The sequence below is a fragment of the Hippoglossus hippoglossus genome, chromosome 9 (genome assembly GCF_009819705.1).
Source record: "Hippoglossus hippoglossus isolate fHipHip1 chromosome 9, fHipHip1.pri, whole genome shotgun sequence".
Classification (NCBI taxonomy): domain Eukaryota; kingdom Metazoa; phylum Chordata; class Actinopteri; order Pleuronectiformes; family Pleuronectidae; genus Hippoglossus; species Hippoglossus hippoglossus.
The window spans coordinates 7681412-7698274 of NC_047159.1; the positions used below are offsets into that span (position 1 = coordinate 7681412).

Sequence of the window (16863 nt, forward strand, 5' to 3'; positions counted from 1 at the left end):
ACCTTAATGAGCTCTGTGGCCTCTCCACTAAAACCCTGCTGCAGAAATACCAAACATTGGTCTTCCGGGGAGAGGGAGGCAGCTCTTTCAGGCATTTCCCCACCGGCTCAACTGCTGAGGATGTTCCAGTGAAATCCAAACACAGTCTCACTTCTTGTGAGAGATAATCTCCTTTTCATAAAACCACGTCGCCCAGGCAAGTTCAAAGTCAGAATTAGCCGTGTAATTAAAACAGGGACTTCTTAATCAAACCTCATTTCTCTCCTCTAGATCCAACACCCAGTTATCTCTCTTTTTCTCTCCCTCCTCTCTTCCCCGCTAAAGACAGAATTAGGTTTAGCTAATGGATCAGTGGAGAAATGAGCCCCTGCCTGTTCAGAGGCACGCACGCTGCAGACAGGCCAAACAAATCAGGAGGGAAAAGAGGACAAGAGTATTCATAATCCAGTCGTGTCTCCTGTCGCCTCACCACAGAGGAACCACTGCACCCTCTGGTAGAGGAGAAACAGCAGGAGATGTCAGATAAAGGTGGACTGGTGATCACACAGTCAGAAAAGACAGTGGGGAATAGAGGAATGAGTGCATATAAAGAGCAAGCAGATAGAAGAGAGAGGGGCACCATGCTGATTCCGCCGGCGGTGGCTTGATGAAGCGTTCGTCGGAGGAGAGGACACAGGAGGAGGACAGAGGATAGACTCACATCTGATCAATGATGAACGGAGGGAAACACAGACTAACTCGAGGAGGACAGACTGGTAAAAAGATGAATGGAACAGAAGTTAAACAAGAATAAACAGGAACAAAAAAGTCAAGCAAAACAAAGGAAGAAGCAGCAAAAACAACTCATAACTAGTTCTCCACAACAATAAGTATTCTTACAATGTACTTAGAATAAAAAAAGTAAAATTATTGGCCCCTAGGATTGATCAAATATCTAGAACGTTGTTAATGCATCTTTTTACTGTTGTTGCTGCTCGAGATGAAGTTATTACTTTTAACTACTCAATACAAGTTTGATTATTCAGTTAAATAGATCCCGAAATCTAAGTTCTGCAACACAAATTGTAAAGTTTCCTGATTTTATGCTTTTTGCAATATTTGGGCCTAAAATGTTCATATAAATGTAGAGAGGCTTGAGTCCTCCTGCAGCGACTGAAAGTCCGGTTCTTGTTTTCCTCCCTCCTGCTTTCATGCCTAATCTCTGTAAGACTTAATGTAAAAAAAAGGAAAAGTTATATAAATATAAAACGATTTAAGAGGTTTTTAGTGGAACTGTCTCCTTGACGGAAAATCTGCAAACTGCATTTTCACAAGCATAAAATGCCTTGTCCGTGTTTTTAAATGTCTATCAATCCATTAGATAAATCCTCTCACGGAGGGTAACTGGAGCCAGTCCCAAGTGAGAGTGAATTTCCAAGCAGGAATCAACTTATTGTATCATAAGAGCATTACAAAGTAGTAAAATGTAAATATTCAAGTACCTGAAAACTACATTTAAAGTACTTGCGTACTTACTGATTAAGTATTCAATTAATACAACAATATGCTGCAGATAACAGTTAATAATGATAACTGTATATTTGTTACCAGTGAACGAACCCTTTGTGATGAAGGAGAAATAAATACAGTTTTCTTTGTCATATATTTAATCTGTTTTGAAAAGCATAGAAAGAAAAATCTGCTGCTGAACAGAAGAGAAAATACCTTGAACTAATGTTCCAGTGATGAAGCCAAAGAAGCAGCGCAGCAGCTTGGTGATCTCTTTTTCACACTCGGCCCTGCACGTATCCATCCTCTATAAACTTTGACCTCCTGCACCACCGGCTCCAAACAGAGGGAAACAAACGGGACAATGTGGGGGTCTCACAAAGCCAGTCAGAAAAGACCAAGGAAAAAAAGAGTTTGAGGATTCACCTGAAAAAGTACAAAAAAAGGAAAATCTAGGGAACTTCCAGAAAAAGTGAAACCCTCCTATTGAACTTGTATTTTCTTGGTGTCCAGGGGACGACTCGGTTTCCCTTTAGAAAAAACACCAACTCTCCTTTATGAACTGGTGTCACAGTTTGGTAACAGGTGGTGCTCCCTCCTCCTCTTCCTCCTCTTCTTCTCTCCTCTTTCACTTGTTTCTCCCTCCTCTCTTCTCGTCTGAGAGGAAGCAAGCGGAATTTCGCTGGTCGCAGTCGTTTCATATGACCAAACCTGACAAACCACAAGTCGCTACACAAACCCTCGTCCCGTTTCAGCCTTTATCAGCCCACAGGGCTGCTCGCTCTCTCCCCAGTTCATCCCACTTTCTCCGGCAGACAAGAGGCACACGGTTTTAAGCCGGTGAAGGAATATTTGAAAGCTCCGTGAAGAAATCTCACGTCCCTCCCTCCGTTCTTTGTCTCGCTTCCAAATCTCCTCCGCCTCATATTACACTTTTCATATTACAGTCATTGATATCTCTCCTGTCTGTCTCTTATATGATTTCGTTATCCGACTCTTCTTCCACAGTGTGGAAGCTACTTTTAATTTAAAGATTAAACTCTGTGCTTATTCTTACTATCAAATGAAATGTTTTCTTATTCAACACAGCGGGCTGCAAGTTTGAAGTAGTACTGGTAGTAAAAAGTAGTCAATTAACAGAAAATAAGTTATAGGAACTACTTTGATAAACAATAAATAGTTTAGGTTATTTGTTGAGAAAAATAACAAACGAGGCTCTTCTTTCTGTTTTTTTCTCGCTTTGAAGTGAATAGATTTGAGATGTGGAATGTGGGTGTGGGATTTTTTAAAGAAGAAAATTATGGTGTGAGGTTGATCTGAAATATATTTTATACAGGCTGACGACAAAGAGAACACCTTCCACCAACGTTATTCAGTGGAAATAACTGAGCACTAAGTGCTACAGGAAGCACCACTCAAATACTACAAATGCAAACTGAACCAAACCTTCTTCTAAAATCTTAAAGTTTATATCCAGACACACACACTGGAGCCAATCTCAGCAGACAACGTTGGGCGAGATGCGAGGAAAACCGTCGACGGGTCACCAGCGTATCGGAGGGCCAACATAAAGACACAAACAATCATTCACACTCATCTACGGTCAATGTGTGCCACCAGTCTGTACCTGGAGTAAACCTAGAATCTTCTCACTACTGACTGTTGATGATATCAGTACCATTCATAAGAAATCATGATGTGGAAGTTGTATTTCCTTGAAGAATGTAAAATCCTTGTGTAATTAAACTTCCAGATTCCCAGAAACTACAGCGAGGACATGATTAATTAACTTATATTTGAGCAATTAGTTGATTATAAAAATCATTAGTTGCACAGAGGTCACATGAACCTGACACAGAGTTTCCTTCCTCTCAGCTTCTCCACCAGCGTTCCTCTCTACATCATCTGCTTTTATTCTCATCAAGCCTCAGCTGTACTTCTTCATGTCCGTCTGTCAGACTGGGCCGTCATCCTCCTCATCCCTAAAGTGGACCACAGCAGCTGCTCCAGCACCATCCCCACCACATCCCACTTCTCACATGATACACAGCTCCGTCTCTGTGCTGCTATTTTTAGCTGCTGCCCATTACAGAGGTGACGGCCTGCCGGCTGACATAGTGCTGAGTCCCTCTTCCCTCAGCACCACTGAGATGAAATAGATCCCATCGCAGCCCTGCTTCTCTTTCTCTCTCTGTAAATGTTTCTGTTACTCACTCTTCTCCCGTTTCACATGCACAAAGAGCTCTTTTTGCAGATTTTGCAACCGGAGCAAGGCCTGAAGGATTTCGGTGAATCTGTTACAGACTGATTATGTGAGTTAAGGTGCATCAGAGAAACGTTTGGCAGCTGAGTGGAGGCAACACTGATGGAAATCTTCTAAGCTTCTCCGCTGAATCACAGCGAGTGATCCCTCTTTCTTAAATATTCCAGACGAACAAGACCTGTTTCTCAGCCTCTCACATTCTGCCCAAATACATTTGATCCAATCAGTTTGACGCAATGATTTCAGATGGTAAAAGTCTTCTAAACTAAAAAGGTAAACGACTGGGAGAAGAGGAGATGCCTGATAGAAAGTGTGCTCATGTTTTTATTATTTGATTCTTTTATTGCTTATTTGTAATAATTGCACTAAATGCTATACTAAATAAACTTTCTTATTGTTAGAACTCACAACCCACAGCTTCTACATCCATCAGTGCTTTTTTTAACCAAACATCCATAATAGATCCACCTCTGCTCATTCTTCAGTTAAGCAGGTATCAGTGGAAAGGCTTTGTGTTGTAAGTCATGAGCGATAACACATCAGTAGAAATATGAGAAGAGACTGAGATAAAAAGTTGTTGACCTCAGTGGATTAAACACCCGTCAGTTTCATTCAGAAACACACTCGCTCTTCCTGCAGGCAAATAATCAATCATGCACAATCCCAGCTGGACCACTGGGTGGAGCACTGACACTAAGTCGATGAATAAAGCATGGGAATAAACCCACAACATACTAGATCCAGAGAGTTAAAATAAACACATGTTGTATGTCTAGGTTCTATAAAACATTTACTGGTACCTGGGTTGAATTACACTGGGAAAATAAACTGTGGGATTTGAAAAGGAAAAGAGAAATCAATTATTTGTGAAAAAAAAATAATACTGGGAATTCTGGGAAATAAAGCTTAAGTGTTATCTTTTTGTATCCTTTTTATTATTGTTTAATTATAGGTTCAGTGTGTAAGATTTAGGTGAAAGGGGTCTATTGGGAGAAATTGAATAAAACATGTTAACAATATAAATGAAGGAGGATCTAACATGGTTGCTGTATGAAGTTATAATGTCGGGTTTTCATTCCTCTTTAGATTTGCTCCTCCGTATTTTATGTACACAGCCTTTGCAAAAATAATAAAATGTCAAATTTGTATTCCCTTATTCCCAATGTTTTCTTCCATTGTAACTTCATTTAAGCACCACTATGAACCAGTAAGCATTAAGAGCACAAAGAGTATTGTAAAGTGTTTCCTTAGCTCTTCTGGTTGTTTTCCACAGTAACTGTGCATGTTACTGTAGATGTGAGCTTGTAAAACATAGAAATGAGACAGTTCTGGAGGCATAGTGGAGGAGATGTGGTGTATCAGTATTCCAAGTCTCTGTAGAGCATATCAATGGGGAGCTGAGGTTGATAAATGAGTGTACGCAACTAAATGATCTCTGCGTACTTGACCCTGAGGTCAACTGCCCGGCACAATGAGTCAGTCGTGCCCACAGGGACCTGAGGAGGCCAGGAGGCGTCCGCCAGTCAATTCAGTGATCAATTCAAACACTGTAAGTCACCTTTGTTGTGCGTCCACCACATCGTCAGTCCCCCCCAGCACGTCACACTCATTCCCACTCACACTCTCCCCCCTCTCACCTTTGTCCTGTGGCTGTGTGCTGGCGATGATCCATTTGACCAGGCAGCACTTCATCAGACATTTCCGAGAGAACCGCGGCTTCTGCCACTTTCCGGAATCCTTCACCCTGCCCGGCGCGGGCTCGACGCCGTTGGCGTCTCCGAGCAGGCTGCCATCGACCACCTTGCCATCCACCTGGAGGAAGGGGGAGGACAGGGGGCGATGAGCGAGGGAGGAAGAGAAGAGAGCTCAGGTCAATATGGAAATGAAACAAACAAGGTTGAGATCCATAAGTCAAGCAGGAGTTGTGGCTGGACAATATGATTAGTCTCTGATCTGGGGGTGTTTCAGGAACACTTTAGAGAGGTTTAGAGAGAGTTCCCTTCAGCTGGTCTGTCGTATTTAACAAGGTTTTTTACTTTGTACTTCAGGGAAACAATCAGTCAGAGCCTGTTGTTTAGCAGCGCGTCACTGTTAAATGACTCGCCTCCTCTCCTTCCTCCCGACTCCCTGCAGAGACACGACCACTGTACTAATGATGGACAGTTTTTTTAAAAAGCAGCAGAACCAGAAACACTGTCTTTTTATCTTACTTGTCAAAACCGGGTACCAACATTACCCATAATACCACAGTCTTCAGCTCCAGCAAGTGTCCACACAAGTGATGGATCAGTTTAAAGCTGCATTAACAGATTTTTTTCGACACTAGTGGAAACAAACAGTAAAGGTCAACATGACTTAATATACTGCTGTTACGGTGAGCCTGTTGCCTACTTACACAGCAGTCACACAGTATATATCCTTCACATGGAGTTGTGTTTTTGAAACCCTGTTGAATTTAAGTCCAGTACTCACTCGGTCTCTAATAACTCCAGAGGGAAACATCTGGCTTTTTACCCGCCGACATAGTTCAGCAGAGCTTTTTCACCAGAAGAACTCAAACCTTATAGTTTCCTGTTGTAAATCCTAAACAATGAGCTGAAAGACTTTTTTAACATTTCAAATACCAATAACTCAAATAAGTGAGGGAAGCTACAGAGTTGGGAGAAAATGTTCTGTGTGTGTGTTTGGAGTGACGCCTTTCACGTAATGTGTGATCACAGCCCAGAGCAGCTCTAAGTCTTTTCTGTATTTACATTAGGAGGTTATGTTTTCACCCACTTATTACAATAAGATGAACTAAATGGCAACATCGTGGATGGATGAATGGATGAGAGAATAAGGACACCTTTATTTTACTAATATACTCCTAGAGTTATAGTTTGTTATGTTTCCCTAGTGTCTTCCTTTTCATGTAAATAAATAAATCATCAAACCAAGACGTGAAAGTTACATTAGCTTTCTACTAAATCTGCACATGTGAATTAAACACGAGCATCTCTTCCCATTTCAACCCTAAGGTTTAATACCAGAGTAATTAAAAGGCTGTTTCGTTCATTTTGACATTGAGCTCCAACTCACGACTCTTACTATGCCAGACCATTCCCCTCAACTCATTCATATTCAGCGTTTATCCTCCTTTATCGCTGGAGATAAATTTGACATTTAAGTTTTTTCCTCTAATATATTTTTCAATTTCTTCCTGTCACATCTTGGCGTCCTCCCAGTTTCTTTCGGAGCAAACACTGGGCTCCATCAGATTTGATCCGATTTAGAGAGAATGTCTTTTTTCTTACAGCCTTAAGTCAAAGCTCGATGAGGCTGCTCCTGCTGGGCACATGCAAAACACACACATGAATATGTACAGTGGAGTGAGTGTGAGGAGGAGGATTAAAGAGGTGAAGGCAGAACAAACAGAGGCTCTGTTTACGCTGAGGGGAGGACAAGAATGCAAAGGATGACACAGGGAGAGGAGGGGAGAACGCAGGGAGGATTTTAAACGGCTATTTGATCCCACGGGAGTCTCACCATGCAAATCCCTCACTTCAAGAGAGCAAGATAGGTAAAATAGTGAAACAGCAAAAGGAAAAAAGATGTGAGGAGAACAAGGTCTACTCGTGTTCCTGGAAGAACTGAAGTCAATTAGCATAATGACTTGTGGCCTATCTGAGAAGAAGAGCAAAGGACAGCCAGAGGACGGAGGAAAGGAGGATGGGAGGATAGAGGAGATGAAGATATGAAAGCACTTTGCTGGGGAATTCATCCGCAAGACTATTACTGAGCATGAAAAGAAGATTATAAAGAGCAAAAAAAAGACGGGAAGAAAGAAAGGAAGGAAGGAATGAAGCAAGACTATGAGGAAGCGAGAAGATCTGCATGGAGACACCCACACAAACGCACATGGTCGAACAACAACACACCGAAATGGAAAGAGGTGACGGAAACAATTCTACTCGTCCCAACATCTACTTATTCACAGATCAGCAGTGGCACAGCACACAGCAGCAATAGGAAAACAGGTCGGGAGCGAGCTCAGCGGTGAATCACTTCTCCAGAGAAGTAAATTAGAAAAAAAAGGAAATTTATTTTCCATGTGGCTTCTCGGTGCGAGTCACAAATTGGACAGAAGAGGCCTCGAGACAAACTGATGCAGACAGATGCAGTGTAAACACGGGAAAATGCAGCATTACATTAGTAGTTTATTCATGGGCCGCTGGACACACACACGTACACACAAAACTAGTTTTTTTTTAATATCTTGTGCCTCTTAACGCTTCAGCTAGCTTTATCCTGGGGCAACACTTCCCTTTGGTAATGTTTGCAACGTCCTCTGAACCACACACACAAACACACACACACACACACAAACACACAAACACACACACACACACACACAAACACACACTCTATAAGGCAAAGCATATAGGCCTTCCCATAACGCTCAAACCAAACATGGAGCGGCAACACAGAGAAGAGAGCTCTGCCATAAATTATTAAACATCAGTCGCCCTGTTGTTGGTTCAATGTATGTTGGTTTACATGAAGCGTGAATCTGACTCTCATTACATGAGGTCGCCCTGAGAGAGACACAATCTGGACAACAACCAAAGTATTCAAATAAAAGTTAATGTACCGCTGGTGAAAATACAAGAGACGGGCAGAAACCTGATACGGATCGAGGGACATCAACTTAGCCATTGAGTCTGATGGAAAAAGATAAAACCTTGTGGTCGTACGCGCCAGCCAACCAATGCAGTTTACATGCATGTAGAATAAGGAATTCGGTGATATAGGTATTAAGAGTCAATTATGGCAAAAAATGGACCATATCACTATATTTACAGGCATGATCACCGGTATTTAATCCAACAATCTTTAAATCCAAGTGAATGTTTCTGAGAAATCACGTTATCACCAGAACTGGACGGACAGAGACACAAACTGAAAACATTATGCCTCCGTTGCCACAGTTGTCGCTGACACTCGGGCAGATTAAAAATAAAAACCCAGGATTTCAGCACTCTCCAAGCACAAACTATATTTACTATGGAAAACAGTGACATTGCCATGGAAGCAGTGAAAATATGTCAGAGCCTGAGGGAAAACCAGCTGCATCACATGAAACTGCACTGACTCTCTTTCCTCTGTTTTCTTACTATAGTCCAATCAGCTGCTAAAATATATCTGATTATCTTTTAAAAGCAGAATTAGCTGATTTTGTTGGCACTTTCCACGATGTGAAGAAAATGTGTGCATGTGGTGTGTGTTTTGCTTTTGGAGAAAACAATTTTAGAGGAGTGAAAGTGACAGAACAAAGTAATGTTGCAGGCTGCGAGTCAGAAGATGCTAAAAGTCACACTGTGATCATAAATATATTGATTAGAGCAGCTTTAAATATTTGCTTGCAACTGTTTTTTGAACATAATAAGCTATATTTTATTTCATTTAAGTTTGTTTTATAATTGGGTTTGAACGCAGATGTATCTTTTCCATTAGTGAGTGCAGGTTGATCTTATTTAATACTTATTAAGCAAACAATTAGTAAGAATGCAAAAACTAATTTATAGGGATTCACACAAAGCTTTAATTATGTATTGTTAACAAGAGAAGATTTATGATATATTATAAGCTTGAAAAAAAAATATAAAAAAAAATATAAAATTGAAGTTGTGTTAGCGTTAAGAGTATTTCCCTTCCCCTGGTGTACGCCCATTGTTAAATTCTTTATAAATCTACATTATATATTTAATATTATATTACATTTTAAATCTAGCACAATCTGCTTTTGCAATATTGTTTTAATTGTTTTTCATTTTAATAATGTTCACGCCAATAAAGCAAACTTATGAGAGGAAATTACAACATAATCAGAGGCAGTTAAGCATCATGAATGTTCTTTTAGGGAAGTGAGGGATGGAAACAATAGAAAACTGATAGAAAGGAGGTGAAACAACGGAGAGAGATGTGTTCTTGTGTAATGTCTTATTATGGAGGAGGAGTTTCCATTAATATGTGATTCGCATGCTACCGAGCCACTGCAGATACCCAGCATGTCTCTCACATGTTCTATAATGTCCCAGCTCACATGTTCTCTCTCTCATGTTCCTCCCAGTGTGACTCAAACTCTTCTGCCCGACTGATGCTTCAAGCTCTGAATGTTCGATTACACACAACGTCAGGGAGAATCCTCACAGTCCCACAACACACATGAGTCACACACACACCTTTCTCACTCATGTTCTGTGTATCTATTGTCGAGATAACGACCGGTTCCTCGGTTTCTGTCTCTGAACAGTGTGATCCCTGTCTGCCTTTATACTGTGAGCACATTCTCTCCTTGTGAGGACATCTGAGAGACAGTGCAAAGACTATAAATACACCCGGAGCCAAACGCACACCCAGAAACACACAAACACACAAATACGCCTCCGCTTACATCTATTAAACATATGACAACACCCACACACTCAGGCTGCAGCTCAATGATTCCATAAGTTCAAACAACAGACTGTCCAATCACAGCTTAACAACTTTAACCAGGCACAGCAGGTGATTGAAGCCTCAGATTTCCTAAGTGCTTTATGTGATGGACAGATTAAGATACAACAAGCCGCAGGGCACAGACGTGTAAAAGGACCAGAATTATGCAGCAATATTGTTTGTGGTCGTTTGCGTGTCTTTGTGGACGTTTGGCGCCGGACTGTGGAAATTTTCCTATGTTTCTTCTCTTCCAGATCAGATTCTTGTCATTATCATGTCTGTCTGCCTGAACCTAACCCGGGTTTTGATTTTACCTGCATCCACAGCCAAACAGCATCGAGCCTCTCTCATCACACGCTCCATTTTGGATCCGCCTGTTGCTCTGCCTTGACTTCTGTTTAAAGTAATACTACATAACTTTACCGAACAATGACTGAACTGGGAATGAATCCTGCTGGAACCCACATCCCAGTGAGTAAGTGGTTTACATGTAGAGAAGCATGTCAGTTCCACACTTCTCACAGGAGATCGTACCCACTCACCGAGGTTACAGAGAGAAAGAACAGACATTCAGGGTGAGGAGTGAGAATGACAGAGACTCCATTCTCACTATTCCAAGTCAGTGAACCTCAACTAAGTCCTTTTGAAGCTGCCATTAAAGGGTTGCATAATGTTGCTCTAAGAAATGAAATCCCAAACAATCCCTGGCCAGACTTCAGTAAATCCTCAAACCCAGAGACTCCCTGCACCTGATCAATTCATTATTCACCTGCTGTGCATTAAAACCATTTAAACCTACATCTCTGTTCTCTGTACGGTTCATGTGGGTCCAGATATTATCACATAACCTACAGCACACAAACCAAAAAACACACACATTCATTCCTGCCTGTGCCAAGTTTCAACACTGCTTCAAAAAACTCTGAGATTGAATTGATCCACCGACCTACACTTCAAAGAGCTCACCAAATTTTGGTTTAAATGAAAACAACACACACACACACACACACACACACACACACACACACACACACACACACACACACACAGGAGAACATGAACAACATTTCATTAGCTGCTCACATTAATATTTATTGTTTTTTTTCACCCTTTTCACCCGGTGCAAATCTGTCCTCTATCCCTCCATCGCCCTACCTCTTCATTCCATCCAATTTATTTCACAGTCAAACATCTTCCTCCCCCCCCCACACGCACACACACCTCTCACTATAATGTCACCTGTCACCAGGCTGCTCTCCAGGTGAAGCACAAATACCTGCTGGGATCTAAACCTAAATAAAGGAGGTAGGTTCAGTCTCGCAGAGTGTGTGAGTGTGTGTGTGTGTGTGTGTGTGTGTGTGTGTGTGTGTGTGTGTGTGTGTGTGTGTGTGTGTGTGTGTGTGCTCTTGCAGGACCATGATGACGAGCACTGACAGCCCGATGGGAGAGACACAGTGAATACTTGATAAAACCCTTTGCACGCTAATTCTACCACCCGGGGATTTCCTGCCGAGGATCCCAGCTGTGTGCCAGCGCCGCAGGGTCTCAAATCTCTGCCGTGCAGGTGTGAATATATATGCTCACTTTGTTTGTGTGGTCACAGATAACATGAAAGAGATTTTTTTTTGGAAAGTAAATTGTAGAATGATACCCAGAGCTATAAATGATTGTAGGCAGAAAAGAGGAAAAGTTTAGTGCTTCTCTAAAAGATAACCGTCAATCCATCCCTTATCTATACCGCTTATTCTCTAAGGGTCCAGGGGGGGTGGGAGGGTGTTGGAGCCAATCCAAGCTGACAGTGGATGAGAAAGATGGTAGATTCAAATCTATTCAAATCAATTACATTTTTAATTGTACAGCACCAACTGAGCCACCACTTGGGGGCAGTCAAGGGAGAAAAAAAGGATTTTCCTCTACTTTTTAGCATCACTATCAGTTTACTAATCACAAGGAAAGATTGGCAATGACTGACTTTTTTTATACCTTTTAAAATGATTAAATAACTTGTTCGCAAATAGCAGTTTATTGACACATTCTGCAGCATTGGAACAACATCATCGTTCATTCTTAGCCATGATTCCGGCCCCCGGACAAACATTGGTTCATTCCTCGCTCTCTTTTAGCTCCGGTTTTGGTCCCTACCGACTCCTGAGGGAAAGATCAGTTCCGCTACGTTCACCAGCTTGTTGCTACCTCTGCCTGTCGACTGTGTGGTGCTGAGCAGTCGGCTGGAAACTGCTGCCTGCTGCGGCTGATAATGACGCTATGAGAGCAGTGAGCACTGAACCGAAACAGGAAATGTATTCAAGCTGATCCAAGCTTTAGCCTGATATTTAAGCTTTATGTCATTTAATTGTATGGACTACCTTACATTTGGATTACACAGTTTTGATATAAACAGACTAATAAACTTACATAGATTAAACAATTAATAATGAGATTGAATATAAATAAGTCCAACATGTTTACACTGCTTGACTTATTGGCTCCATTATGAAACATGAGATCAATATCTGCCTCTGGTTTTCAGTGTCGTCCATTTCTCTTCTCTGTCTCTTGAGTCCTGTATCTGTAAAGGAGACACATGCAACTTTTTCTATTATAACTTATGTTGATGTACAACTAATCCTCAACAGCAGATAAACAATACGCTGTTTAATTATGTTTTTTAATCAATATAATTAGGGAATGTTTTTAATGAGGTCGTGCAATGTTCATTTTTACAGAACACTGAATGACAGTATGTGTTAAGACACTTGGATGAGGTAAAGGGGAAACTGTGGTCTTGAGTAAATAATGAATGATGATACTGATTACTGAACTTGGGCCAGTACACTGTAACCTTCACTGAAGGTTATTGGGAAATATCGACACCACATGTTTTATATAGTGTTGAGCTTAATGTGGCTCTTTACGTGAAGCCACATATGTGAGAGGGCTGACGGTCGAGAGCTGGTGCTATTTGTGTCTTGACTGTTTGGGCCTCTCAGTCAGTGCGAATCACTGTGTCAGTGGGAGGATAGCACTTCCATATGGAGTGCATACTGTGTGTGTGTGTGTGTGTGTGTGTGTGTGTGTGTGTGAGAGAGAGAGAGAGAGAGTACTATTTTGATCAGTGAGCCTTCACGTGGAAAAAGACGCAAGGCTACACACACACATACAGTATACACACACACAAAGGTTACTTTTGGAGACATGGCTTTTGTCACCCATTGGACAAGCCGTCCCCAGTTACCTGATCTTTAGTCTGAAAAGAAAGCCTATGACACACACTCGCGCGCACACACACACACACACACACACACACACACACACACACACACACACACACACACACACACACACACACACACACACACACACACACACACACACACACACACACGCCTCCTCAGTGTCTAGTGTTGAACTTTGATCAGAAGTGTATGGTGCCCATTCTTGCTCCCACTTTGACAGATACAGTTACCAGATCTGTTCAATTATTTAAACGAGTCTAAATCTACCAATCGCTCCACCTATTGGACAGGTGGGGCCCGCAGTCACTGTATCAGGTGTGTGTGTGTGTGTGTGTGCGTGTGTTGCCGTCAGCCTGTCTGGTGTCTTGTCACTGATCTGTGCAGGTCGACTTTGTGTGACTGCTTTGATTGACGTGCTCTTCCCACTGAAACTACAACTTTTAGAAACGGTCAATGCAATAAAGAAGATGAGGTTGTTCCATATTTTTGTCGCCGTCAACAAATCTAATCAAAAGACCCAAATCGTCATTGTGTTAATCCTTATATTATTATGCACAGTGCATTTTATATTATATATATAAATTATGCCAGATGGAACTAAAAGCTCATTTATGTCTGCGGCCCCTGGGTGGGATAACTGTGGTGAATTTAAAACCCTAAACTATGAAAAACAGACAAGATTAAACATTAATATGAAAAATCTAAAAACACAAGAAAAACAACCGCGAAATAAACAACAGAGGAAGAAAACACGCCACATCCCAATTAGCGGTAGCATCAGTAAACTCAACATCATTAAAACAGACATTCCATTATTTTAATGCCAGCCACATAATCAGTCTGAGTCTGAGTCTCTCAGCTCAGTGACCACAGAGCCGAGTGTCCTCCAGCCAGGCTCCCAAACTAGATTTAAAATATTTAAATGTCGGCTTCTGCTCCCTCTGAGTCTCATTGGTAAAGACATCTACGTCTGTGTTTATATATAACGGCTTCGCTTCACTCTGTGTATTTATACGACTGGAGTTGAATCCAAGTAGCTTTAATTCATTTAGTATGAAAAGGAAAAGGCTGCTGAACCTGTCGTCAGCTGCTTTTAATGTCATCTCCACTTAAACATCAGGAACTTGTTCATGTTGCTGCTGTCCACACGTGGAGCTCCTGTAGCTGCTGCAGCCTGATGCCTACTTACATTTTGGAGGTTTTTGCACATCGTGGTGAAGTAAAACAATAAATTAAGATTCACCAGCTCCATCTTATTAAGAACAGGCATAAAATTCTGGATACACACAGTGCTACCATTAATATGGAATATCATCGTTTGAGGGAAGCAGAAGATGAAAGTGGAACACAAAGCATTGTATGATGACAGAGAGCAGATGTATAATGATGATACACAGAATAAATAATGAAAATGTTGGGACTCTTTCTGACAGCCACTGTGATCTCGCTGAAAATGACTCTGAATGAACAATGACAAACCCCCACTGAGCATACACCCATTCTACAGCACACACACACACACACACACACACACACACACACACACACACACACACACACACACACACACACACACACACACACACACACACACACACACACACACACACACACACACACACACACACACACACACACAAAAATATCCGGCACACAGTTGCCTCATAGCATGATTGAATTCAAACACCGGCATGTCAATACCCAGAGAAAGAAAGAGCGAAACAAATGTAAATGTTGGAGGAGACGGTGGTGCAGCCGCCGCTCTGCATGTGACACGGTCAAACCGCTCATAATAAAAGTAGCCAGGCGGAAATTCAACATTCGTACCAATGGAGCAGTAGAAGATCTATCTTCAAGACGGATGGTTGATTAGTTGTTTGTCCTTTTTCAAGCTCAAATTTCAGACATTACTTCATTTTTAAAGTAGGTTTGAGCTGCATCGACTAATTGATCAAGTGATTGGTTGATTGATAGGAAATCAATTTGCAACTATTTTGATAATCAATGAATCATCTGTCTGTATGTGGCTCACACGCGTATCTCCAGAACCGTTTGCTCATCGGCTTCACACTTCAAATGTGTATCGTCAAGGGCCCAAAATGGTGCAGTGTCGAATTTGATGCAATTTGGAAACATGTTCCACTGAATATTAAAACATTTTGAATCAACAGCTCTTTGTGCAGCAGCAGTGGAGCAGCGTCAGCACTGAGTCCAGCAGCGGCTCAATTACAGCAGGTCACTTTAACAATAAAAAACTAACAAATCTGAAGCCAGCATCACCACGTGCCAAACAACCAGCACATTCCACACAGGTGTGTTAAGAATGGGAGCTGCACTAGTTTTAGTCATTTTTAAAGCAAAAATAATTGGTTTCATCTTTTCAAATGCGAATATTTTGAAATTTCTATGTTCTTCTGTGCAGGAAAACTAAATATATCTTTAGGTTTCCGACAGGTAGTTGGACAAAACAAGACATTTTTAAAGCATCACCAAATGCTCCGGGCATTGGTGATTACAATTTGCTGACAATACAATTCAATGGTTAATTGACTAATTGAAACAAACTGCCTGTAGATGAATTGATAACGAGGACAATCGTTTGTTGCAGCCCTGACAGAAATCAATACTTTGACCATTACCATCCAGCACAAATCACATGATGAACAAAAAAAACTAAAACAACAGAAAAACAAGTCTACATGCATCCAAAGAAACACAGACACCCAGGACCGTGTTTCAGCCCAAAGAGCCCAGCTCTCCATCTCATTAGGTTTGTGATTGATCAACTGATTTACTGATCGATTCACCGAGTCACTGAGTGATTGATGATAAGTCGCACAACTCACTGGCTCACTCACCAGCATCATCATCACCGGACGCTCATGTATACCAAGAGATGTGTGTGTGAATGTATGTGTGTGTGTGTGTGCGTGTGTAGGAAGTGACGAGTTGTTCTTGTCCAACATGGTCACAAATATCAATATTTCTCAGTGATCTGTTGCCTCCATCTGTCCTCAAACACACAATGGTGAGATTAAATAATGCCCACAGACGATGCAGCCTCCTCTCGCCTCGTGAACACTGTGCAACCAGGCAGAGCTTCCACCCTCCCTAAAGAGACTGGATTTCCACTGACAGTAACATGTTCTTTCCAGCGCTCTGAGAAACATTCATGGAGGAAGAAAGTCAACCAGAAGCAGATCTCTGTGGCAGCGTTGATAAGCATATGGCTGGAAAGGTGTAAGAAGTCATTTTGGGGCTTTTTCAGACTCAGAAGCTGCTTGTTGCTGGGGACTGATCTGCTAAACTGATTCATCCGCCATGCAAGAGGTAAAGAAGAGAAGCACGGGCAGAATTACAAACACGATCTCTCCTCTTCCCAGAACTGAGGATTTAGAC

General features: G+C 41.6%; 1 protein-coding gene across 3 annotated transcripts in view; it reads right to left on the minus strand.

Moving 5' to 3' along the window:
* The window catches only part of LOC117768015 (calsenilin-like), a 34473-nt gene that overhangs the window by 16939 nt on the left and 671 nt on the right, over positions 1 to 16863 (minus strand). For 2 of the 3 annotated variants that reach the window (XM_034596050.1, XM_034596048.1), the window contains exon 2: positions 5389 to 5563. In XM_034596050.1, coding sequence (XP_034451941.1) covers positions 5389 to 5563 — 175 coding nt within the window. Of the gene's footprint in view, positions 1 to 5381; positions 5564 to 16863 lie in introns of all 3 variants that reach the window. The other variant, XM_034596049.1, reaches the window with a different exon arrangement.